Genomic DNA, 27,463 nt, shown 5'->3' with positions numbered 1-27,463 from the left:
TAGAGCCATTTACTGTTCTCAGGGAGTATCACTAAAACATTTCTGGTCACTGGTCATGGAGTACCCCTCTTTACCTTTCTTTTTTTTTTTTAATTGTGAAAATACCATACAGAAGGGTTACAATTACATGAGCAAGATAATGAGTACATTTCTTTTTTTGGGGGGGGGTCCGGTCGTGGGGCCTGAACTCTGGGCCTGGGTGCTGTCCCTCAGCTCTTCAGCACAAAGCTAGTATTCTACCACTCTTGAGCCACAGCGCCACTTCCGGCTTTTTTCTTTTTTGCTTATGTGGTGCTGAGGAATCGAACCCAGGGCCTCATGCATGCAAGGCAAGCACTCTACCACTGAGCCACCTTCCTAGCCCCTATGAGTACATTTCTTATCAAGCATTGGTATCTCCTCCTTTGTTTCCCCTTTCCATCCCTTCCCCTCTCCCCCAACCTGCCTGCCTACCCCCCCACTCCACCCCCAAAGTTGTAAAGTTTGTTTTTCGACATAACGATTTGTACATCTCATGGTTGCAATGGGTCCCTCTTTACCTTTCTTCTTGGTAAGCAGTACTGAGGCTGTGTCAGTAGAGGGCACTGTCAAGTCAATTCAGGGGACGGATTTGCTCCTACAGTAATGCAAGGTTTATCACACATCCAGTTCCCAGGGCATAGCAGCCAGCAGCCTTCTGAAACAGGATGCCTTGGGCTCCTATTAATACTCAGTAGCTAGCAGCACCCACCCTACTGGGGAGTTCTGCAGAAAGTAGGGGCTACTCAGGTTACTGGCATGCTAGAGGGAGATTTAAAGCACACAGCTCCAGGGACTTTTCTGCCACTTGATGGGCCTTGTGAGGGTGGGGGATGGTGGCTTCTTCTGGAGGATTCATCTCAGGCCTTGGATAGTAGTGGCACCATGGTAGCCCTTCCAACTTCTTTCTTTTCCTTTCCTCCTTTGTTTTTCTCTCTCCTCTCCCCTACCTTCCTCCTTCCTTCCTTTCCTCCCTCTTTGTCCCAGTACTCAGGCTTGAACTCAATAGCCTAGGTGCTGTCCCTTAGCATTTTTGCTCAAGGCTAGTGCTCTACAACTTGAGTCACAGCTCCAACTCAGCTTTTTGCTGGCCAATTAGGGACAAGAGTCCCAGTGTCCTGAGTAGCTAGGATTACAGGCCAACAGCACTCCTATAAATTGAACTTTATTTTTCAGATTATTGTGTGTTTTTTTTCTCTCCTGCCTGGACATAGACTGACAAGAGGAAGCCTACAGAGTCAGGATCCTGTAGTTGGGAGGTCTTGGATGTTTGCTGCTTATGCAAAGGCAACTAGTCTCACTTAAGAACACATTTACATCTGAAACTAGAAAGGGGTAGAAGGTGTGGGTTACCAAGACAAAGTGAGATAAACAGAAGCCCACACAGTGGATTCCATTCTTTGTTTCTCCAAGTCAGAGCAGTAAGCAAAAGGACTTGCTGTTCAACCCAGGGCCTGCCTACCTCTCCCTCACATACAGTTCACGGTGCCCTCCTTGATAGCACCCTGCTCTGGTAGCATGTGGCCAATCTGGGTTCCTGTAATGTTTCACAAAGAACAGAGCCCATGTCAATCCTCAGAAGCAGGTGGGCAACTGTGCTCTTGCTGTTTCTGCAGAGGGTGGAGGGGGTGAGAATGCAACTCCCCAACACTCAATATCCCTTGAACACAATTAGCTGTGAGGACTGCTGCTTTACTCTGAGGGCCACCTACCTTTTCTTGTCATGGCCATTTCTGTGTTTCTCTTCCTGCCACTTCCTGCAATATAATGAAGTAGCAGCCTGTTTTCTATACAGTCCTTTAGTTTCAGAATGTTTTATGCAGTGAAAAGGGCTACACTGTTGAATACTGTGTTTATAGTCTCTCAAGAGGTGTGGGTGTGGGGCTGGGAAGGTGGCTCAGTGGTAGAGCACTTGCCTTGCATGCATGAGGCCCTGGGTTCGATTCCTTAGCACCACATAAGCAGAAAAAAAAAGCCGGAAGTGGCATTGTGGCTCAAGTGGTAGAGCGCTAGCCTTGAGCTGAAGAGCTGAGGGACAGCACCCAGGCCCAGAGTTCAGGCCCCACGACCGGACCCAAAAAAAAAAAAAGAGGTGTGGGTGTGAGGAGACACCAGAATAAGAAAACACAGCTGCTGGGGCAGGGGTGAGTGTGGAATCCAGGTCTGGGAGGGTTCAACAAGCCTTACTCTGTATCTACAAAGACAATATCTAAAAAGCATTAAAGTAATGGTTGGAATGCTTTCTGTTTAAAAAAAAAAGAGGGGGGCAGGGGGGCTAGGAGACAACATTATCACCTCATTCTCTCTTCTCTTTCCCTATCATTTACTCTTCTCCCAATCATCACTCAAACAACTGGTATACTGAATTAAAATGAAGAGCCCTGGAAAAATGAGTGCTGTTAGAAGAAAGCCTTGAGTGAGCAGAAACCAGCTCCGTTGGTCTTCCATTTCCTCCCCTCCTCTCCTTTGGCTGGCTAGGACAGGGACTAAAGGGATCTCCCTAAGAACTCTGTATAGCTTGCTTCTTCTGTGCCTGCTTGCAGGAGTTCTTGAAGACACTGCTCCTTCCTTACTCTATGGAGCCTGGCCTCTACTGCCAAAAAGAGGCCACAGGCAGCATCCCGTTCCCTCATCAACCATAAACCTTTAAGGACAGTGTGCAACAAGGAGCAAAGCTTAGGGAGAGGAAGAACCCCATGGAACTCAGGTGAATTATTAATACTTCAGTAATTGTAATTGAGGCACAAAGGCACACATACACAGGCACCAGGTGGGCTAATCCATGTATGGGATACGCCTCTTAATATTTAATTACTTAAATGATGTAAAATGAAACTTAAGCCTTCCTCACTGGAGAAATAGGCAACTTCCTGCTCAAACCCTTTTATAAATCAAACTCTTTTATAAACAGAACTGTTGCCAGGCATTTCAGTTCAGGATAGCAAACATGCACTTGAATGATTATGAGACTATCTAGTCCTTTAACCCACACCAAGTATTAGTAAAGCAGCATGAGATCCAACCATCTCTCACCAAAGTTTACAGATAAGAAAGCAAAAATATAATCAAAACTAACGGGATGAGGTCAAATTATTAGTCAAATTATCAGTCTGGGAAAACAGACAAAAAAAGTCTTCAAAGAGGTTAGAATCTATTAGCAAATCAAATGAAGCACTAAGAATGATTCCAATAAACTAGTAAAACCACATGGACTAGATATAAGTGAAAACACTACCTAGATCTCTAATGATAATAATTATTTATGGTAGTTGTACCAGAAGTCATTGATTGGGGGACAGGAGTAGAGAAAGACAGTGGTAGAGAAAGCCCTAGTGTGACCCTCTAGCATTACAAACAAACAAACAACAAAAAAAAAAAATCAATGATTTTACCCTATTTAAAAGTGAAGGGAGAGGGGGAGCGCTGAGAATGTGGCTTAGTGTTGGAGTGCTAGCCTAGCATGCATGAAGCCCTGGGTTCGATTTCTCAGTACCACATACATAGAAAAAGCTGGAAGTTGTGCTGTGGCTCAAGTGGTAGAGTGATAGCCTTGAGCAAAAGAAGCTCAGAGACGACACCCAGGCTCTGAGTTCAAGCCCCAGGACTGGCCAAAAAAAAAAAAAAAAAAGAGAGAAAGGGAAGGGAAGGGCCAGGCGTAGTAGCTCATCCCAACTACTAGGGAGACAGAGATATGGAAGATGGCAGTTCCATACCAGTTTAGGCAAAAAGTTAGCAAGACCCTATCTATCTCAATCAATAAGGTAGGTATGATGGTGTGTCACTGTGATCTCAGCCACATGGAAAGCTGTGGTTTGAGACTGTTCTGGAATAGAGACCCTACTTGAAAAATGAAACAAAAACAGAATGAGGGTGTGGATGATGTGGTAGAATGCCTGCCTATCAAGTGTGATGCCCTGAGTTCAAATTTTAGTACCCCCACCATGCGTGCATTAAAAAGAATAGAAGCAATTCAAAATGGTACAATCAAAATTGTACATTCCTATTATGTCAAACACTTAACACATAGAATGCACCAATGCTTTCTATGATGGAGGTGGAAATCACCTAGTACACATTAACCTGACCTCAAATGCAATCAGAATAATATCATAATGGCTCATAAGGCAATGTCAGTGTTTTCTAATCCAGAATCAATGTGTACACTTGCTATACAGGTATAGATTGCTTTCAAGTACACTGCTTATATAAACAGACTTTAAAAGGTCAATTTACCTTCCTCCTTGCTTAATATTTTCATCTAAATTTAGGCAGCCTAAGTCAGTACTCCAGTGTTCTGAGACTACAATCTCAGGACTCCCACACAGTAGAAGCTGCTAAATCATGCCATTGTTCATATTTTTGTCCTTTAGTAAAATACATGCCTTCCTCCCTACCTCTCAACGTTGAGGAGACAAAGAAAGAAGTCAGGAGGCTTTTCTCTGGTTTGCTCACATTTTATGTCTTAAGGCTAGGCACTACTTGAAAAAGGGAAAACTGTCCAGAGCCACTGGGATCAAGGACCCATAATATCTTTTTTTTTTTTTTGGTCCGGTCGTGAGGCCTGAACTCAAGGCCTGGGCGCTGTCCCTCAGCTCTTCAGCTCAAGGCTAGCGCTCTACCACTTGAGTTACAGTGCCACTTCCGGCTTTTTTCTTTTTGCTTATGTGGTGCTGACGAATTGAATCCAGGGCCTCATGCATGCAAGGCAAGCGCTCTACCACTGAGCTACCTGCCCAGCACCACCCACCTCCCCCCCCAATATCTTGTACATTCCTTATCCTTGGCCACACTTTCAGAAAATTCTCTATGCTTGACACAGGGACATTTGTTCCTACGTATGTATGCATTTTTCTCCTATCCCCACCTGAAAGTTATAATGTTCATTTTCAACATAGTGTTTAGTGAGTACTACTGCTGTATTTGTTCATCTTTTGTCCCTCCATTTCTGTGCTCCCCTTGCCCTCCCAAAGATATAAATGAACAAACAAGACATAAAGAAAACAAAAACTGCAACAAAGAAAAGAACTTGTTTCCATTTCTTGGATAACACTCAGGCTCTTCAGAGCTAAAGTACCCACCTTCATTAAGCCAAGTCCATATTTCCAAACCAAACTTTTTAATAATGAAAGAAATTAATCTCTTTTCCATGGAAGTAAGAGTAGTAACTCAAAACATTTGAAATTTACATAATTAAGTCTCTTAGCCACTCATTATGACAAATATATTTTTCTTTTGAGTCCAGTGGGCTTTATTTAGATAAATTAATAACAACAACAAATCAAGATTTTTAATAGTCATTTTTCCTGACCCTTATGCTAACTATAGACTGGCCTATATATTCATAACCCCTAAACATTATGCTAAACTATAGACTGGTCTATTTTGTTCATACCACACAACATATGCCAGTAAAAACCAAGCTTCAATGTAACACTTGCCAATTCACAGAAAGCCAAATTTTACTTTTCCCAAAATGTTTTCAAAACTTAGATTACTGAACTGTCCACTTCTCAGTGGAATGATCCCTCATAGCTAGGAATATTATTGCAAGTAGACATCCTAGATTAAGGTAAAAGATGTTATTTCTTTTCATACACCTTTTTCCCTTCAACCTTGAAGTCAGTGGTGAATACAACTTTGACTCATTTGTCAAAGGATACACACATTTGCCTTAAGGCAAAAGGAACCTCACATGCTTTGATTTGTACTAACTATTGTTACATATCTCAGTACTGGGCTTGCATTACTGATGAGCTCCAAAGAAACAGAAGGTTACAATGTAATAACAGATAATACTTGTGTTAATGTTCCCAATCCCAAGACAAAAATGTCTACACAAATACATTTTATACATAACAATCCAGAAAACTGGCAACTTAATAAACCCTTTAAATATGCTATGATGACTTTAAGAGCTTAGACCAAGGCTACAACAATACAATTTGTAATTTGTGTTTTAAAATAACCCTTTTCATTCCCCCTCCCCTCCATCTTCCCCTTATCCTTCTCCTTTTCCCTCTCCCTCTCCCATCCCCTCTCTCTTGAACTCAGGGCCTGGGCCCTGCCCTGCTTTTGTGTTCAAGGCTAGTGCTGCACCACTTGAGCCGCAACTCTACCTTCAGTTGTTTTTTTTTGTTTTTGTTTTTGTTTTGCTGTTTTTTTGTTTGTTTCTTGTTTTTGGTGGTTTATTGGAGATAAGAATCTCATGGACTGGGGCTGGGAAGGTGGCTCAGTGGTAGAGTGCTTGCCTTGCATGCCTGAGGCCCTGGGTTCAATTCCTCAGCACCACATAAGCAAAAAGAAAAAAGCTGGAAGTGGTGCTGTGGCTCAAGTGGTAGAGAGCTAGCCTTGAGCTGAAGAGCTGAGGGACAGTGCCCAGAGTTCAGGCCCCATGACCGGACCCCTCCCCACCAAAAAAAAAAAAAAAAAAAAGAATCTCATGGACTTTCCATATCACCAGGAAAGCAATAAATAGTATGGAAGTGCTGAGTTGACTTAAAAAGTAATTGTATTTAATAATAATAATCTTTTAACCATGAGTTTTGGGAAATATTTTCCAAATAGGACATTAAAGTATAAACCATACAAGAAAAACAATAAAATATCAAAATAAAAAAGATTGCTTTTCAAGAGGTATTTATAAAAGTTAGAAAGCAAATCTGGGAGGAAAGCTTTTAAAAAAAATGCTTGATAAAGCATTTGTATCTAGAATACATAAAGCACCATTACAACTTAATATTGTAAGTAACATGCCAATTAAAGATGGACAAAATAATCTAAACACATTTTTGCCAAAGATGATATACTGACTGTAAGTAAACACTGGAAGTAACTCAACTTCATGAATCAAGGAAACACAATTAAAATCTCAGTAAGATAACCACAGAGTGGCTACAACTGGAAAATAAAATGGTACTGTTTGTTTAGAAGACAACTGAGCTATTTCTCACAAAATATAGTTAGCTAAGCAATCTACTTATTCCAAAATGAAAGCATAGATCCATATTAGAATGTGTAGATGACTGTTCATAGAAGCTTTATTTGAAATAGTCAAAGACAAACAAAACGTCAACCAACAAGTGATTGGACAAATTATAGTATATCTTCTGAGTGAAATACCATTCAATGATAAAATGGAACCTATTATTGATACATGCACCAACAAGGATAGATCATAAAATAAATTATACTAATGGTGTTTTGTCTACTACAGAAAAATACTTTGATGAGAGACAAAAGCATATTTCCTTTAGAAACTAAGCTTCACCATATTACAGAATTAGTATTATGATCTATAGTCTAATATATGTATCCCTACCTTTGGATTCTCTCAGTAGGATACTGAATTTAAACTCTAAGTTTAACATTAAGAGTAGAAAATCAGCCAGGCACTGGTGGCTCATGCCTATAATCCTAGCTACTCAGGAGGCTGAGATCTGAGGATAGTGGTTCGAAGCCAACCTGGGCAGGAAAGTCCGTGAGACTTTTATCTCCAATAAACCACCAGAAAACCAGAAGTGGACTATGGTTCAAGAGGTAGAACACTCGCCTTGAGCTGAAGAGCTCAGGGACAGTGATCAGGCCAAGTTCAAGCCCCATGACCAACAACAACAACAAAAAGACTAGAAAATTAAGAGTATGAAGAGTTTAACCTGCAATAAGAGAGGTAGTTCTCAGCTAACCTAGTGTCTCGTTCACTTTTTTATTCAATGGGAAATAGATACTGAATAGTGAACACCTACCAAGCACTGTGGTAGGTGCTACCGATGCAAAGGAAATACAGGCCTCCAGCCTTGGAGCATCCCTTATCATATGAGGGCAGGGAGAGAGTGAGAAGGGTGCCTATGAACTCAGTTACTACAATGTAAGTATTACGGATAGGACTCAAAAACGCACAGGAGAAGCTTTACTGTTATAAAGCAACAGTAGCAAATGGATACCTCTTTATACAAAGAGAAAAAATATTTATTAATGATGTGACATGCTTATTCACTGTTAAGATGACTAAATGTGCCTCACTAAATTATTAAATAATGACAAATAATGAAAAAGTGCAATTTTATCCTCCCAATTATTAACAGACTGAAATTAAAATATGAACATAGTTTTTCAGCCAAAGAGCAAACAACAAAAAGCAAACAACAAACTGCAAAACAGGTGCAGCAGGAAACTCACAGATTGATCTACTCCAACCTCACCTCAAGTCTGAATACTGACTTATTTGAATAAAGGACAGAACTGGTTATATAATGATGACCGGCTTTTCTAGACACCAATTCTTCTTCCTTTATAGGACCATGAGAAAACACACAAATATACACACAAAGTCCTTAATACAAGGGTCCACACAGAGACTCAATAAACAGTAATATATTATCCAGGATCTAATTTTTTTTTACTTTCAAACCAAAGCAAGGACATATTTATATGCTTTATCTAGAAAGATATGAGCTGGTTTAGCCAATAACCACAAGTAAAGGTTACATTTGCTTTGCATTTCCACTCCTGATTATCTTGATCCACTTAGAAATCAAGAAAAGAGAAATTCAAGGTTAGTCCTACAGAAAAGGAGAGCATGAAAACATTTCTAAGAAGCAATGCACAGAAGCTCACTGCTGCATTCCAGTAAGTTTCAAATTACATTTTTTTAAAATTTACACTCACATTCCAAATGGCTGGCATAGTTTTACAAGCACCTAACTAGGAGGTATAAGAAAAGAGGAGACGGAAGCATAACCAAAGACAGAAAGATCTTAGGGTTTATCTCAGTACTAGGTCAACATCATATAAGAAATACTTTCCATCTTTCTGGGCCATACCAATCTATTTCATAATTAAACTCTGTCAATGTAACAAAACCACCACAGACAGCAAGTATAAATAAATATGCCCATGTTCTAATAAAATTTTATTATGGGCAGTGATTTATTCATAAACTTTGTATAATTTACACATACTAATAAATAATTCTCCCTATATCAGGGCTTAAACTCAGGGTCCATGTTTTCTTGCTGAGCTTCTTTGCTCAAGGGTGGCACTCTACCACTTGAGCCACACCGCCATTTCCAGTTTTTTTGGAGGTAAAAGCCTTATGTACCTTTTCTGCTCAAGCTAACTTTGAGTCCTACCTATAGACTGTCTCCAAAGTAGCTGGGATTACAGATGTAAACCACCAGCTGCTGGCCCAGCCAGTCTATTCTTGAATTTGGAGTAGTCGCTAGTCAGATTTCCCACATTTAAGGGAAAGCAAATGTAACTTTGAAATTTTTTTAATAAAATATTTTTAATTTTTTTGACAATATTGTTTTGGACAATGTCACTCCTTCCTTCATTCTCTCCGTTTTTCCCTCCTGTCCCTGCCCACAATTTATATATTTGATTTTTTTTTTTTTTTGGGGTCCGGTCGTGGAGCCTGAACTCTGGGCCTGGGCGCTGTCCCTCAGCTCTTCAGCTCAAGGCTAGCGCTCTACCACTTGAGCCACAGCGCCACTTCCGGCTTTTTTCTTTTTGCTTATGTGGTGCTGAGGAATCGAACCCAGGCCCTCGAGCATGCAAGGCAAGCGCTCTACCACTGAGCCACCTTCCCAGCCCTATATATTTCATTATTAACATAGTGTTTAGTGAGTACTACTGCTGCATTTGTTCACCCTATGTCCCTTCATTTCTGTGCATAACTTTGAAATTTTAAACAGAGAATTAATTGCTTAAGTGTATTTGCCATTCAGGTTCCCGCAAAACAAAACAAAAACAGCAAGTTTAGGTGCAAAATACTTCAAGAATAAATAGTAGAGAATAAGAATATGTACATGGGTATATTGTAGAGGGGTTGGAGACATGGCTCAGTCCCAGCCAATGAGTGAAAATGTCAGGTACCCTGATCGAGTTCTAGGTCTCAGACCTAAAGAAAGAAAAAAAAAATTCTGTAGAGCCAATGCTCTACAGAAGGGTATGACTCAGAATGGTTCAACAGTCCACTGAACACCCTGTTATCCTCAAATCCCATGAGTCTTACAAAATATGCAAAAAGTAACTTTCAGGTCACATTTGGCAAGATTAGCATAGTGCTTGTTATTATACAGGTACCCGCCTCTAACTCTTTAGGTCATGTTTAATGATATAAGACAAAAATCTGTTAAATCCAGTGTTTTTCATACTGCCTTTCACATTTGTTTTTACAAATAATTATAAGCTCAAAGTCAAAATTATTTTTAGGTGTGTTATGGTGCTACTTTAAACAATTGTATTTTACGTTTCAGAGCAGGCTTTTATTTAAGCTTTTTAATTTAAAAAAAAAAATGTTTTCCAGCAACAGATACTACTTTTTCCAGTCTCTCTCTGATCCTTTTTCTGTTGAGTCCACACACATACTAAGAAAATGAACATGTAAGAAAGAATTAATGTAAGAACGGACTCTGTGCAATCCTTCAGACAACATTCAAAGTGTGTGATAGTTCATATACTCCCTAAGGGGAAGGACAGTGTCCTATTTACTATTGCAACATTATTTAGCATGTATTAGACACTTAGTAAAAATTAACTAAATGCTATTCTAACCCTACAGGCCACTATTTCCAAGAATACTGACTGCCTCACTGAGTAGGTAGTGAGGATTTTATGAAATAGTAAATGAAGCTCAATAATAGTAGTAATTTTTATCCCATTTTAAAAAACAAAGACCCAGAGGATTATATACCTTATCCAGCTGAATGGCACTAACAGTTGTGTGTATATTAACTCAACGCTCTTCTCTCTGATTCCTCTGAGTTAATACTAAAAAATTAGCTCTCTTTAAATACCTCTCCAAAGTAATGAAAAACTGCAGATCGAAACTGCAATGATGATTCTCTCTACATTAGGGCGGGGTGGGTGGAGGAAATGACACAACTGTATCACCCAAATAGGTGGAAAAGTATTTTTCTTCAAGCAACATTTAACATTGATTCTTCCTCTCTTAATTTAAATTCTAAGCTAATCTATTTGTTTCAAAAACCACTGTAACTAGGTAAATAAGTACAACCATAGGCATATAGTAATATCTTACTTAAGGGGAATTTTGACTTCTGTGAAGATTGGTTTAGAATGTTTTACCAATTTTTTTTCTTCTTGCAGTACTAGGGTTTAACTCAGGGCCTGTTTGTTATCACCCCAGCAATACCAATCAATGCTTTTTACTTGTTACTTTTCAGATAGGGTCTCACATTCTTTTGCCCAGACTGCTATCTTCCTACCAACTCCTCCTTAGTATGTGGAATTACAGGTATGAGCCACTGTGTTTGCCTGGCCCAATCTTAATTTTTTTCAAAAAGGAAATTCTAGAACCTCACTTTTGAAATTACAACTGCTTTAGATAGTTTTACTCTTGGCATTTAAAATTTGTAACAATTCAGGGCTAGAGAGTAGTTCAGTGGTAAGGCCCTTGTCTAGTCTGTGTGAAGCCCTGAGTTGGACTCTCAGAATGGAGGTGGGGGTTGAAATGCAAGTAAATATGTATATATTTCAACCCTGACCCTTAAAAACTATTTAATCCAATGACTTCAAAGTCAATACATTAAATGTAGATAAAAGACAGCTGACATAGCAAAGAATGAATACTAATAACAGTATCACAGTACTTTTCTGCTACCATATTCTTTAAAACTCGTAAGTCAGTAATTTTCAAATCCATATTTCCCTCCCAAAGTATAGTCTCTGTACTATAAGTTGCTATAAGACAAATGCAAATTTGGAGAAGTTATGAGGAGTTTGTCAATTTTTTTCCCAGCAAAATTTAAGAGAGTATTTAAAATAAACTGTGACAATGTATTTCTAGGACTAAAACCCAACAGTATGCAAGGTATAAGTAGCCCTCCTACCCATTAATCAAAACATTCAAACAAATCAGGAAAAAAACAAACTAAAGTTCTATACAATAAGTGTAATTGAAAAGAAAAAAGGAAATCTGTCTTCTGTCAACACAAAATCAAGAACTTTTTATCTCAGAAACAGAAAATCCAAACCTTCCCCAATAATACTTTAACACATGGGTTTTATATGTTGGGACTTTTTGTTTTAGGCTAATTAACCTTTTGTTAACTTGAGCCTTCCTTCCTAAATTGCATTTAATAATCCCACGTATTCCTCTGTTACAGGACTGCAGCAACAAAGAATCAAAAGAACCCCTCCCAATTCCCATGCAACCCTCCCCAACACATAGAAACATGCTTTAAATAAACCAAAACAAACCATCTCTAAGTTAAAGGGGGGAGGGGGAGACATGACCAAGTACTTCCAATTTTAAAACTACTCTGGTGTAAAATCAAATTTTAAAGACAAAATAGCACTCTTGGTTTAGAGACAGCAAAGACCACCCAAAGCCTGGTGAAGCAATTGTAAAGAGGTCTGGGGTTGTGACTACCATGTGTAGTCACAACTGAAAGGTTCCTCTCAGTGTGCACTTCCCATCACTGCATCCATACAGACAGGAGTCTCACTCAGTCATTAGGAGCCTTTGACCTTTAGCCAACTCTGACTTTGTACTCACCTTAGTCCTTCCTCCCGGAGCCCAGTTAGTCTCAGACTATCAGGACGGTCTCGCCTTCTCCGGTAGAGGCCTGAATGGGAGAGCTCCTTAAGCTGTAATGCAGTCATAGTTCTTTACACTGAGGTGAGATACTTTACAGAGTGTTTATACTTAGTGGCCAGACTGCTGGGCTCAGAAGAGCAGCGTGTACTGTCTAGGGACCTGAGCACACACCTGACACAGGGTTAGAAACCTCCACGCAGGCCGAGCTAGGCGCTGAACAGAGAGAGCTTCCTGTTTCTCCCTGGTACACACCCTCCTCTCGGCAAGGCATGACTTGCCTTATCTCTGGGCCTTGCACCTTGGGGAGGGGGAGGCAGTGATTAACATATTTACCAATGAGAAAAATCTATTATAAATAATCACACCAATTTTTATTATAGATCTCTGCAGAATCATTCTGTAGTAAAAACTGAGGTAAAAAGCTCCAATAAGTTAATGCCTAAAGAAGGGTCCTGTGTTAGTTATTTGCCAGGAAATCCATTAACGTTTCACAGGCAGCTGTCAGTTTAAAGAAATGCCTGGTCATCAGGAGCACTTTGGGACATTTTCTTTTAAAAAAAAAAAAAAAAGGCAGAATTCTAAACGGAAGCAGGCCAATTCCTCCCTCTCACCACTGCACTCAAATCCTCTTTAGGAAGGAAGGAAGTGTCTAATCCACCCCGTTCCCATTAAACATTACTCAAAAATTCATAACCAAAAAGAAGATATTTTTCCCTGCCAACCACTATAAAATGACTTTCTGAATCTATAATACCTATTCTGAATAACCTCCACTCACAGCGACCTCAGTACAATCAACACTGTCCAACACTGCCTAAAAGTGCCTGTGGTGCCAATGCAGCCTATATTTACCTGGGAAGGAAGGTTAGGGGAGTACAGACAATGGAGGACAGATATTAATTGGCAAGTCCTCTGTTATCAGCTCTAAATGATGTTAACATACCATAGGCAGGATTTCATCCTCTAGACTCAGTCCCACATATCACAAACATAACCTAGCTACTTGCAAATACTTAGCCAAAAAACATTGAGAAACAGTTCTGACTGTGTGTGTGTGGGGGCGGGGGGTAAGTATTGTATTGGGGCTTGAACATAGGGCCTCATGCTTTCATTTGGCCTTTTCAATCAAGTCTGGTGCTCTACTACTTGAACCACAGCTCTACTTCCGGTTTTTTGCTGGTTAATTGGAGATAAGAGTCTCACAAACTTTTTCTGCCCAGGCTATCTTCAAATTGTGATCCTCAGATTTCAGCCTCATAAGTAGCTAAAGCCTGGATGAAATAGGTCTGAGATCGATCAATCTATCTATCTATCTATCTATCTATCTGTATGTATATATATATGTATATATGCATATATACATACATATATATTCATATACATACATATATATACACATATATATGTATATATTTATATACGTATATATAAGTAGCTAAGTAGCTAAGAGCCTGGATGAAATAGGTCTGAGATATATATATATACGTATATCTATATACATATATATCTGTATACATATATATAGATATATACATATATATCTGTATACATATATATCTGTATATATACAGATATATACATATGTATACACACAGAGTTAATAGTTAATATATTTCCCTCAAAAGAATCTGTACACCAGGAACTGGTGGTTCACACCTGTAATCCTAGCTACTCAGGAGGCTGAGATCTAAGGATCACAGTTTGACACCAGCCTGTGCAGAAAAGTCTTTGTGAGACTCGAATCTCCAATTAACCACTCAAAAATCAAAACTAGAGCTACAGCTCAAAGTGGTAGAGAACTAGCTTTGGGCAAAAGCACTCAGGGACAGCGCTCAGGTCCTTAGTGCAAGCCCCACAGACAAAATAAATAAATAAATAAATAAATAAATCTGTAGTACAAACACAAAAATCTCACTAAGAAAAAGGGGTGCTGCAAAGGAGGAGGCAACATGCTTGATAAGAAATGTACTCATTACCTTGCTCATGTGATTGTAACCCCTCTGTACAGTGTTTTCACAATAAAAAAAACTTATTTAAAAAAAAAAGAAAAAGGGGTGCTTTACCCATTTACTCAGGTTGCAGATTCCAGCTCTCACTGAGACTATCATTGGTACCCTGTCACAGTGGAAAACAAAAGACATTTTCTAATTGTCATTAAACATAAAAGAGATGTTTGAAGATGCACAGAGAGATTGAACTCATTTTGACTAGATTTAATTACCCATGAAACACTTTTCAAAAAATCAGGTGACAGCTGTATCACTCTTCCTCTCTCTGGAAGGTTACCTAAATAATTGCCAATATTGGACAGATCAAGGGAAGCAGACAACATGTATATCACTTTATATCTTTTCAACTTTGAAAATAATGCCTATTTAAAAACAAATAGCTGGGGTACTGGTGGCTCACACCTGTAATCCTAGCTACTGAGGAGATTGAGATCTGAGGATCACGGTTCAAAGCCAGCCCAGGAAAGGAAAGTCTGTGAGACTCTTATCTCCAATTAACCACTAGAAAACCGGAAGTGGTACTATGGCTCAAGCAGTGGAGTGCTCACTTTGAGCTGAAGAGCGCAGGGACAGCACCCAAGCCCAGAGTTAAAGCCTCACGACTGACAAAAAACAAAAACAAAAACAAAAAACACCAAATAAAGGGGCTGGGAAGGTGGCTCAGTGGTAGAGTGCTTGCCTAGAGTACATGAAGTCCTGGGTTCGATTCCTCAGCACCACATAAACAGAAAATGCTGAAAGTGGTGCTGTGGCTCAAGTGGTAGAGAGGGACAGTGCCCAGGGCCCAGAGTGGAAGCCCCACCCACGACCCACAAAAACAAACAAATAGAGCCACGTGCTGGTAGCTCCCAGCTTATGCCTGTAATCCTAGCTTTTCAGGAGGCTGAGATCTGAGGATCATGGTTCAAAGCTAACCTGGGCAGCAAAGTCAGTGAGACTCTTATCTCCAATTAGCCACCAAAAAGCCAGAAGTGAAACTATAGCTCAAGTGGTAATGCTAGCTCAGGGATAGCACTTAGGCCCTGAGTTCAAGCCCTAGGATTGGCAAATAAAATAAAATGAATATATACATAAACAAATAAAAAGCCCTAAGTCCTAAGATTTAAAATACAGAAAAATTAAAAGTTTATACTAATGGAAACACACAATATCTGGCTTTCCAATATAATTCCCATTCATAAATGACAGGCAAAACAAAAATAAAGCCTATAATTTTTTTTCACTCTATGAAGAAAACACAGATGTCTGGTGAATAAAATACATTGTAAAGTTGGGTACCAATGGCTCATGCCTGCAATCCAAGCTCCTCAAGAGGCTGAGATCTGAGGATCATGGTTCAAAGCAAGGCTGGGCAGAAAAGTCCATCATGAGACTCTTATCTCCAATTAACCACCAGAAAAAGAGAAGTGGTGTTGTGGCTCAAAGTGGAGAGTAGATAGCCTTGAGTAAAAAATCTCCAGGACAGTGAGTTCAAGCTTCGGGCCCTGAGTTCAAGCCCCATGAACTGACTGACAGACATACATACATTACACACACACACACATACATACACTATACATACACTATATACCAGTAAAGATAGAAGAGTGAACATTAAACATGACCTCTTGTGGGGTCTTGGGAGTACAGCTCTCAAGTGGTAGAGTGTTTAGCATACGCAAAGTCCTGCATTTAATGTCCAGCAACACTCCCCCCTACACTATGTGTCTATAGAAAAATGTTAATGAAAAGCTTTATTGATAGCTTTATTTAAAAAAAGATAAGACCATTAAAAAAAAAACTGATGCAATAGGTAACAAGGAAATGGAGTGTGATGATGACTGAAAGGTTACCCAGACAGGAAACACCAAGCTATGTGGGAGGAATCTGTAAAAGGATGTGAGGAGAGGAACAAAAAACCAGCTCCAAGCCCTGTAATAAACAAGCTGACTACTCCTGCTCTCTGACTTTTCAAATCGTTGCACTGACAAACAGGAATCTCAGTTAAGCCAGTGCTTATGTTTCTGTGAAGCTTCTACAAAAGAAAATTAAATTCTGGGCCTTTTATCCATAGTCTACATGAAGCTAGGACACAGAAAGGCCTGCCCACCCTCTCTTCCCCAATCTTCAGATAGTCACTGACTCCTGAGTGCTATAAGGAAAGCTCTGGAAGTAATATGTATAAATGGTGGAAAATATACCACTGACTAGCACTCAGGCTAAATAGCCAGACAATCTCACTATCACATCACAAAATGTTCTGGTGTACAGGCACTAAAAAAAGCACACACAGAAGATGGCATAAGGAAGGGAGGTCTCAGGTCTCTTTTTTTTTCCTTTCAAATGCACTTTCCCAAAGAAATAGGTGTCACCACCTATGCCTGATTTCCCAGACACATCAGGTCTATTGTTTAAAGTGTTTCATTTCAAGCAACTGAGTTCACATGATTTTTAGCGCACGGTGGAGAGCCTGAATTAAATGCCTTTCCCCATGGGTCTCTAAACAGAGAGATTTTTTATTTGTGCATTCAGAAAACTCTCTGAAGACCAGTCCAACCTTCAATTTAGTAGAGTCCCCATTCTGTTTTTCACAAGGTTTCCTCTCTGTACAATAATTGTAATTTGGGGTTTTGTCTCTTTTGACATTTAACTGACTGATAAAAATCCTCTGGCTCTCCTTCTTGCTCAGTGTTGTAAAAACGAAAACAAAAACTATACCAAGGGCTGCGAAAGTGGCTCAATGGTAGAGTGCTTGCTTTGCATGCATGAGGCCCTGGGTTCGATTCCTCAGTACCACATAAGCAGAAAAGGCTGGAAGTGGTGATGTGGCTCTAGTGGTAGAGCTCTAGCCTTGAGCTGAAGAACTGAGGGACAGCGCCCAGACCCAGAGTTCAGGCCCCACAACTGGCAGGAAAAACAAAACAAAACAAAAACCACAACCATCCCACAAGTTGCTAAGGCAGTGTCTTCCGGTCTACATGTCTGTCTACATGCCAGTCTTGAGCCTCATTACAACTTTCTATCCACTTTTGGTCTTTCTAGCCTATTGAGTTCTTGTTAATTCTGTACCTTCACTCCTAGTATATACGGAAATCTGTTCAAATTATTTCCATCAGCAAAGCTGATAACAATTTCTGTTGTAAGTTTAAACTCTTGGTCAAAATGGTTAAATTCACGGTTCTATGAAGCACCAGGCAGGGTATGTCTCTTCCCAGTTTAACAATAACCTGGTACTTTTCCACGTTCTGAGGATTATGGACCTTTGTGAATGTGAAGAAAGTTAATGACTCTCTGGTAGAAAAAGCTTGTGCACACATTTTACAAGTTTCTGGTATCTGACAGATTCCCTGGGAAGACCACACATAACTCCAAGTGAGACCCTCTGAACTTGGTCCCACTTCTCTTAACAAACTGCCAGTGTCACAGCGTAGGAATTTTGTCTCACTTGTTCACTTGTTACATATCTATCCTGAGCCCTGTAGGTTAGCTACTATTTCAAAAAAGTTCTTGCCTCCTCAAATTTCAATCTCCTAATATCTTTCTGTCAATAAACTGGTCTTCTATAATATAGACCAATCATTTATTGACCCTGCTTAAATATCTACCCATGGCTCCACTTGCCCTTAGGAGACAGTACAAACAAGAAGGAGGTGTGCCAGCAGCATCAGATGTGACAGAGCCCCGGTTTTCCATCCCCAGCATACTAGCCAGGAGGACTGTGCTTCCTTCTATTCCCTGGCCTTTGCACACATATCCTCCTAAGACAAAAAGGATCCTGTGGGGCTGGCTCTTAGTCATCCTAGGACATGGGCAAAGGCTGTCTCTGCTGAGAAGTTTTTCTAGGTATCACTGCCCAATCTCCTTTGTGTTCTAGGATCCTATGGCTCCATCCCTTCTATCATCACAATTAAGCAATCTCGCCAAGTTTATATTTATTTTTATTGTGAAAGCTCAAGCTGGCCTCAAACTCTCAATCCTCCTGCCTTAGCCTCCTGAGGGGCTGGCAACACAGATGTATACCACCATGATTGGCTTGCACTTTACATTTTACATTATTTAAATGAGATTTATAAAGATACATTTATTGTATAGTTTTAGAAAATGTATTTCATGAGATTTCTGAGTATGTAAAACTCTGAAGCCTTCTCATCTGTAGGGTTCAACACTACCTTCTACAAGTTTGAACAGTTGTAGGTAACAACCAAAAGGAGCATTTTTTTTTTTTACCTAAACTTGTCACTATCTAGTTTTCAGCTTCCTATTCCAAGTAACCTCTTCAGGCATAGGAGGATAAATTAGAAACTTAGTTGGAAAAAACCCCTAAAATTAGTAATTAATGTTACTGAATTGTCAATTCCTTCTTACAGAGTTAGAAAGTTACAAACTAGCTTTAGCAGGAGAATCATAACTATGGCTCATTACCAGTACCTTTTATGCCAGGCATTAAAGGACTGTGAACTGGTTGAACAGCTGTACATTTCCAGTCTATTAACTTCCTTGTATGATATACACTAGAATTTTATGTTTTAAAATTAACATTAGACTTGATAGAAACAAGTCCTTTTTTGGCTTAAGTCTTGCCTTATGGAGAGAATAATCATTCTTCCATAAAGCAGAAATACCTTCCACACTATTTGTAGCACACATTGATTCATCAAAATCTGATTTCCTAGGCACTGTGTCTTCCTAATGAGGGCTCTGAAGAGTGTTCCAGGCTCTCTATTAGTTTTGTAGGTCTGCTGCACAAGAGGTTTTAAAGTATTTTATTAGGAGGGTGTTCAATTGCAAACTAAACAGAAAAAAGAACACAAGAATGCAAGAACTGTCAGGAAAAATGTCAGATACTAGGGGGAAAAGATGCCAAAAATATAATCCCATTCACCAGGGGATGATGATGTCACTTTTTGTATCTCCTCTAAGCTTCTTCCTCCATCAGCCTTTCTATAACTGGGTTACCTAGAGACTTGTTAGACAAGTCATAAATATTCTCAAAGGTGACAGACTTTTCCTGGTATATTTCCAAAGAATTTAAAATAAAATTCCAAGTAAACTAGCCAATTCCACACCTTCAAGGGACCAAGAGACAGCACAAGCCAGGCTGATTGAAGGGTACAGTAGAGAACTATGAGATATTCTGTTGATAGTTCCATGTTTTATTTGCTGTGGTAGTCATGTAAATACACGGGAAGCTGCTTAACTATTAAAGTCCTCAATCTCTCAATTTGGAAACAGAAGCAGATGAATTAGATGATCTCAATGGTATTGTCTAGCTTAATAGTACCAGATGTTATTCAATGTGTAGCTACTGCCTAGACTCCCTGACTGAGCATGCTTCATTCCTTCAATCCTACTCCTGAAAAACAACAGGAACCCAAAGGCAGGCTTCACACATTCACTCTACAAACATTTCCTAAAGGCCTTACCTATGCCAAGCCACTTAGTGTGAAGGCCGGAAAAGGAGAAAGACAGTGGACAGCCTTTGGGCTTTCCTGTTTATTATTTCCTGCTCACTTTTTCTCAGGGCAGCTATTTCAAGAATGTAAGCTAAGGCCACAAACAGGTCTAACATCTCTATGCCCCAAAATTATTCTAGAAAAATTATAATAATTAACATAATATTTGTTCATCCTCTAAGTTAGTTTGAAAAAAGATTTTAATGGTAATCTTTCATAAAAGCTATCTGTAAATCCAGATTTTCATGTAATTCAACTTAAAATATATACATGTATATATGGATTTCACTTTTTAGATAACGTAGCCATAAATATTGTTGCTGCCCATTCTGTCTGTTCACCTACCATATACTTTATAGTGAGTCAGGATAGATCAAAAAAATGGGGCATGGGAAATAGAGCCAGGAATTCAGAAATAAATATGGTATTTATAAATAGCTTGATTAAAAACAGAAAGCACTATTCTTTCTTAAGTTTCATTCTCTCACTAAGCTACAATATAAAGCTTTTTTTAGGCATCCAGTGAGACTCATCCTTTGTTGAATGCTAATAGAAAACAGACATCTATGTAGTAATCCCAAATATAATAAACTAACTCAAATGTAGTAACCCAACCAGACTTGACATCTCTGGCTCCTCTAACTGATGTCAAAACAGTTTAAGAACAGAAATGATTAAATTTACCAAGTATCCAAATACTTGGTACCAAATATTCATCTTAACCCACTTTTCTTCTCTTTTTTTTGGTTGGTCGTGGGCCTGAACTCTGGGCCTGGGCACTGTCCCTCAGCTCTTCAGCTCAAGGGTAGTGCTCTACAACTTGAGCCATAGTGCCACTTCCGGCTTTTCTGCTTATCTGGTACTAAGGAATCGAACTCAAGGCCTCTTACATGCAAGGCAAGCACTCTACCACTGAGCCACCTTCCCAGCTCCCCACTTTTTTTTTTAAACCATAAATATCCTTGGTGTTAGAGCATTCAATAAACCTGTTATCAGATATGCCTGTACCCAAACTGGATTTGTGCTATCCTTCGTTTTGTGTGTGCCAGTACTAGGGATTGAAATTGGGCTCTGGGCACTGTTCCTTAGCTGTTTCTACTCCAAGCTGGTGCTCTACCACTTGAGCCACTTTCAGACCTTTGCTGATTAATTAGAGAAAAGAGACTCACTGACTTTTCTGCCAGGCTGACTTCAAACCATGATCCTTAGATCTCAGTCTCCTGAACAGCTGGGATTACAGGTATGAGACACAGGTGCCCAGCATCTTTGCTTTGCTAAACCATTTCTTACTCTCTACCTCAATGTGTTCTCCCCCCCCCCCCCCCCGCCATGAATTCAATACACCAGAGTCACATAAAGGTCTTTTATCTTTTGAAGATCTCTATCCTGGAGCCTCACAATTCCAGTAACAATGGCAAATCTATGTCTGTTAAGTAATCTCTAAACAAAATTCATATTTTTAAAAGTATGACTGTAAGTGGTGCTATGGTTCAAGTGGTAGAGAGCTCACCTTGAGCTGAAGAGCTCAGGGACGGTGCCCAGGCCCTGAGTTCAAGACCCACAACCGACAAAAAAAAAAGAAAAAAAATTGGCCCGGTGCTTGTGGCTCATGCCTGTAACCCTAGCTACTCAGGAGGCTGAGATCTGAGAAATATGGTTCAAAGCCAGCCCAGGCAGGAAAGTCCTGAGACTCTTATCTCCAATAAACCACTCAGAAAACCAGAAGTGGCTCTGTGGCTCAAGTGGCAGAGCATGCTCCTTGAGCTGAAGAGCTGAAGGACAGCACCCAGACCCAGATTCAAGCCCCAGGACCAACCAAAAAAAACCCCAAAAAACAAAAAAAAAACAAAAACTGGCTGCCTAGGCACTGGCAGCTTATGATATAAGGATTGAAATTCAAAGCCAGTTTGGGTAGGAAAGTCTGTGAGACTCATATGTTCCATTAATCACCAAAAAGCCAGAAGTAGAGCTGTGACCCAAATGGTAGAGTGCTAGCTTTGAGCAAAAACAGCTCAGAGATGTTACTAGGCTCTGAGTTCAAACCCTAGGACTAGCGTGCGCGCGCACACACACACACACACACACACACACACACACACACACTATGCCTGTTGTATAAGCATACACACACACACACACACACACACACACACACACACACACACACACACACACACACACACTATGCCTGTTGTATAAACATAAGAAAAATGGAGTTGGTTTCACATTCCAAAATAGGTAGTTACAAGCTAGTAGTTTTTGCTCCTCTAAGGACTAGGAAGAACAACAAAAAATATTTTCCCTGCCTCCTAAATTCAAGAGGTTATGTCCTAAAAAATAAACCACAAACCCTGCCTCTGAAGTATAGATTTTATTACTTTAGGCAGTCATGTCAACACATCAACTATCATGTCGAAATTATTTTCACCAGGTTATCAAACTATTCAACAGGTTTGATGTAAAAATCATTTCATAGCTTCATTTCTTGACAAATATTATACCATATATTTATAACTCAGATACAAATTCAACTTGATTATAAACATATGACTTAAAAAGTTATAATTATATAACAATTTAATAACAACATACTTTTAAAAGTCATGAAGAGATGTAATTCTTTTGCTCTAAAGATACTTTTAAAAAAAGACAATATTTCCTTTATTACTGTTTCAAAGTGCAACTGAAAATGACTAGACAAGTTTCTTGCTTAGCCTGTTTTGTGTTGCTATAACAAAATACTAGGGGATGAGTACTTCATAAAGAAGCTTACTGTTCTGAAGGTTAGATTGAGCAACCATATTTGACAAGGAGGGCTTCTTGCTGTGTCGATACACAGTAGAAGGCATCAGAGAGTGAGCATATATGAAAGCCATCAACAATGCAAGTGAGAGAAACATGTGGGGTAGTCTCACTTCACAACAACATTTTAAGAGTGGTGTTCCCATAATCTCATTACTTTCCATTAGGACTCACTTTTTTTTTTTTTTTGGTGCCAGTGCTGGTGCTTGAACTCATGGTCTGGGGGCTATCTTTTAGCTTTTCACTCAAGGCTAGTCTCACAGACTTACAGGGTCTCAAAGACTTTCCTGACCAAGCTGGCTTCAAATCATGATTCTCAGATCTCAGCCACCTGATACCTAAGATTATAGGTTGAGCCTCTGGTGCCCAGTAGTTATCATGAAAAAAAATTTTTTTCAAGTTGATTACAAAGCAGTTACAGTTACATACGTAAGGTAATGAGTACATTTCTTATTGGACATTGTTACTCCCTTCATTTTTCTCACACTTTCCCTCTCCTCCTAGCCCCCAGTTGTAAAGTTCATTTCTAACATATTGTCTTGGGAATATCACTGCTGCATTGGTTCGCCCTTTGTCCTTTGTCTCATCATTTCATTGTTGCCCTTTTCCCTTCCCTAACTCAGATAAACATATATACAATACATAGGGTACCAAAATCAAATACAGTGAAAACAGGGATAAACCACAGGGGAAAAAAGAAATAACCTGGACTGGGAAGGTGGATCAGTGGGAGAGTGCTTGCCTCGCATGCATGAGGCCCTGGGTTCGAATCCTCAGCACCACATAAGTAGAAAAAGCCAGAAGAGGCGCTGTGGTTCAAGTGGTAGAGAGCTAGCCTTGAGCTGAAGAGCTCAGGGACAGTGCCCAGGCCCAGAGTTCAGGCCCCACAACCGACAAAAAAAAAAAAAAGAAAGAAAGAAAAAAAAAAAGAAAAAGAAAAGAAAAGACACAACCTCATGGGGCCAGGAAGGTGGTTCAGTGGTAGAGCGCTTGCCTTGCATGCCTGAAGCCCTGGGTTCGATTCCTCAGCACCACATAAGCAAAATGAAAGAAGCCGGAAGTGGCGCTGTGGCTCAAGTAGTAGAGTGCTAGCCTTGAGCTGAAGAGCTGAGGGACAGCGTCCAGGCCCAGAGTTCAGGCCCCACGACTGGACACCCCCCCCCCCAAAAAAAAAAAAAGAAACAACCTCACATAGTACGTTAAAAACCACAACAAAGAAAAACCTCTTGTTTCTATATCTTGGAGTTCATTTCACTTAGTATCATCTTATACGGTCATATGTACATAGCTACTGAGCTACTGTGATCCTCTTCTAGGACTATCCTGGACATATACTATTGTTTATTATTGAACCATAGAGCTACTTCTGGCACCAACTTTTAAAGACCATTTCTTAATACCATTAAACTAGGGACCAAGTTTCTCTAAGCCATAGTAGTGCACAGGATATACTGTTAAAAAGAGGACAGACACAATAGAAGGATAGGCACTATGAGATTCTACTTTACATGAGAAGACCACATGTATATACCATATATGTACACTTCAGAATCTGGAAGAATTTTACTATTTATCTTTGGTTCATCAGGACTGAAAGACTATGTAAGATCTGGGTGGAGGACAGAGGATATGGAGATATCTATGTATTGTGACGAACTATCAGAGACATGATAAGACTGAGTAAGTGATAAGACTGACAGTGATAAGACCACAGGTTTCAGGTTGATGTGGAAAAAACAGAAGTCATGGATCATGTTTGGAAGTTCTGTCATCCAGACAAGGCTCTTGTAAAAAAGGGATGGAGACACAAGCACACACAAACATGTAACGGTCTAACAGAAAGGCAGGGCTCAGCAACAGGGCAGAGTGAATGCATTGTGTCTCCCATAAAGTTGTTCAACTTTCACAACTTTGCTCTGTTGGGCACATACAGGATGGGCTCTGTTCTAAGTTATCTAGGATCCTTCTGGAATATGCAGGCTAATGGACACTGGCACTGTCCATATAATAACACAAACAAATTTCAAGTTTTAGAAGAACAAAATACTACAGAATGCTGACAGCAGGGAGGAGGATGGGATACAGCAGATGAAAATTTCCTGGGACTGAAACCAACAATCTGAAAAGGCTGGAGGTACAGAGCTCGGCCATGTGGCTAAGTGGGAAAGGCTAGAGGTAAGCTGAGATAATAGAGACAGGCAGTGACAAGACTCAAAGCCTGCTGTTTTCATCCTAACAGGGAAGAAAAGTCATTATCTGAAGCAGGACTGACAAGGTCAAATGTGGCCTATCGAATGTAGCCTCTCACTAGGGCAGCAGCAGCAAGTGGGATAAGGAGCCAAGAAGAGCAGTCCAGAGTCCATGTCGCATGCCACAGTACAGGGAAGAGAGCAGCAGGAGCTAGGATGGCGATAGTGAAAACAGAAAAAGGGCACCGTGGACTAAAGGAGAGGCAGGGAGGCAGCAGGCACTGACATCGCTAACATTTTTCTCCACATTCTTTTGTAAACATAGCAACAGAACAGCCTTGATGAAGTACACCTGAGATGTACTTCACAGAGCCTAATACTGTCCACAAAAAGGCAAGCATTTTAAACTTAGTTTAAATCTGATACAATGTTTTAAATGCACATGCATGTGTGTGCATGTGCATGCTCATACACAAACACACACACACAAAGACAATATGTTCCCCTTCACTGCTGCAAAATCCAGTCTTAGTTGTTTATTATAAACAGTAAGGTATGAGTGCTCACGAACACAATGTGTTCTAACTTAATCTTCGTAATGGTCCCATAAGCAGGGAAGACTCTAAAACAGTTATATTATTTGACCAAGCAATACAATAACGAAGAAAGTATGGATCAAAACCCAGTATATTTCATTCAAACACTCCTGCTTTAGCCATTAAACTATAGCATAAGGGTCCCCGAACGTCCTTCCCCATTTACCATCCAAATTGGGTCAACTTTGAATCAGAGTAGTGGCCCCAAAACACTAAAAACCTAACCCAGAAGGCTTCTAGGAAATGCAGGAGCATGACAGCCAAGAAGCCCTGAGGGCTGTCTCAACTTCTACAGACAAGAGACCAAACCAAACTCACCTCATTAACTCACAGTCCCTTTTCCCCAAATAAACCAGTTAGTTGCTGTATTCTAGGTAAGACTGTGGACATTCAGTTTGAGGGCTTTGGAATGAGACTCATGGGAGCCTCAGTTACTATTGCCAATAACATACAACTTCCTCTTTAGCTGATTTTCTCTTGCAGATCTGGAAACAGAAGCCAGTGAAATGGGTCAAACTGGTGACCTTCAACTTGAGTTCCTGAATTCTTGAGTAGTCTTTGATCTAGTTTAAACTACTAACATAATTTTATTTCTTTTTTTGAGCAACGTGATTGCTCAATGCTTCCAAGAATTCTATAAAAAAGAGCACAGATTCTAATGAAAACAGATTTTCTTTATCATAGCAACTTGCCAGAACCAGCAAGAGTAAACAGCAGCAGGGGCAGCACTGGAAGTAACTGAGTCCACGGAGACATTGTGGAAGGGTGTGTGTTTCAAGAAGCCCTGATGGTATGACCAAACCAATTCCAGTTACTCATACCATAACATACTTGAGGGCCTGAGCCATTCCAATAGCTACTTGGAACACAAATTGATGCAAAGATGGTTTGGTAAAGAAGATGCATTCTAATTTACAAAACAGTCCTTCTGTGAGACTAATGAGAGAATAGTTTGACATTTTGTCCTCAAATCCTAGTATTCAGCAATCTCTGCAGAGAAAAAACTGGTTCTTGAAGCCAATGCAATATCTGATTGATCAATGTTTTTAATAGTCTACTGAATAAAGTTCCTAAAACAGAAGTGTATTGAGACTACTACACAAAAAGCAAAGGTATTATTTCTAAGCAAATGGAAGAAAACATGCACACATTCTTTCTAAATCACACTTTAGATAAAGTCTAAAATCATGCCCTAGATAAAACAACTTTAACAATGATAAAAAACAAATACTATTATTTTTATTCTATTTTAAAGCAGATGAAACATAGAAAGTCTAAATAATCTGCTCAATATCCTGCAGTTACTAAGTGAAAATTTAAAACTTAACCTTATGCCTAATCTAATTATATATTTTAACTATTACACAGTATACTGCTTCCAAGAAGAAAATGGTAATTTTTCTTAGCAGAAGATAGGTTATATTCAGAAACGATGTCATAATTTAACCACAGCTAAACAGAATGTGGTATTCTGGGTTGGATGCTGAAACAGAAAAAGGATATGTGAAGGTGATATAGGGTGCTGATGAGAGGAGGTTGGGGGGCTTATATGAGGACCCTATCTTTACAGCTTCTCTATAAACCAAAAGTTATTTCAAAAGAAGGGACTTCAAAAATTTAAAACTGCAATTCTAGACCAGAATTTGTTGTATGCACCACAACATTAAGAAAAACAAGGGGGCTGGGAAGGTGGCTCAGTGGCAGAGTGCTTGCCTTGCATGCATGAGGTCCTGGGTTCGATTCCTCAGCACCACATAAGCAGAAAAAGCTGGCAGTGGCACTGTGGCTCAAGTGGTAGAGCGCTAGCCTTGAGCTGAAGAGCTGAGGGACAGCACCTAGGTCCAGAGTTCAGGTC

The 27,463-nt window shown here is 39.8% G+C and overlaps 1 protein-coding gene across 4 annotated transcripts in view; it reads right to left on the bottom strand.

Moving 5' to 3' along the window:
- The window catches only part of Lims1 (LIM zinc finger domain containing 1), a 108,723-nt gene that overhangs the window by 42,419 nt on the left and 38,841 nt on the right, over positions 1 to 27,463 (bottom strand). Inside the window, exon 1 of one of the 4 annotated variants that reach the window (XM_069988642.1) lies at positions 12,539 to 12,761. The exons of the other annotated variants lie outside the window; for them this stretch is intronic. Coding sequence (XP_069844743.1) covers positions 12,539 to 12,645 — 107 coding nt within the window. The 5' untranslated portion in view covers positions 12,646 to 12,761. Of the gene's footprint in view, positions 1 to 12,538; positions 12,762 to 27,463 lie in introns of those variants that run through there. 4 annotated transcript variants of the gene reach the window in all.

Source organism: Dipodomys merriami, unplaced genomic scaffold (genome assembly GCF_024711535.1).
Source record: "Dipodomys merriami isolate MVZ:Mamm:240054 unplaced genomic scaffold, mDipMer1.0.p SCAF_36, whole genome shotgun sequence".
Taxonomy (NCBI): domain Eukaryota; kingdom Metazoa; phylum Chordata; class Mammalia; order Rodentia; family Heteromyidae; genus Dipodomys; species Dipodomys merriami.
This window is presented reverse-complemented; position numbering and strand designations above follow the sequence as displayed.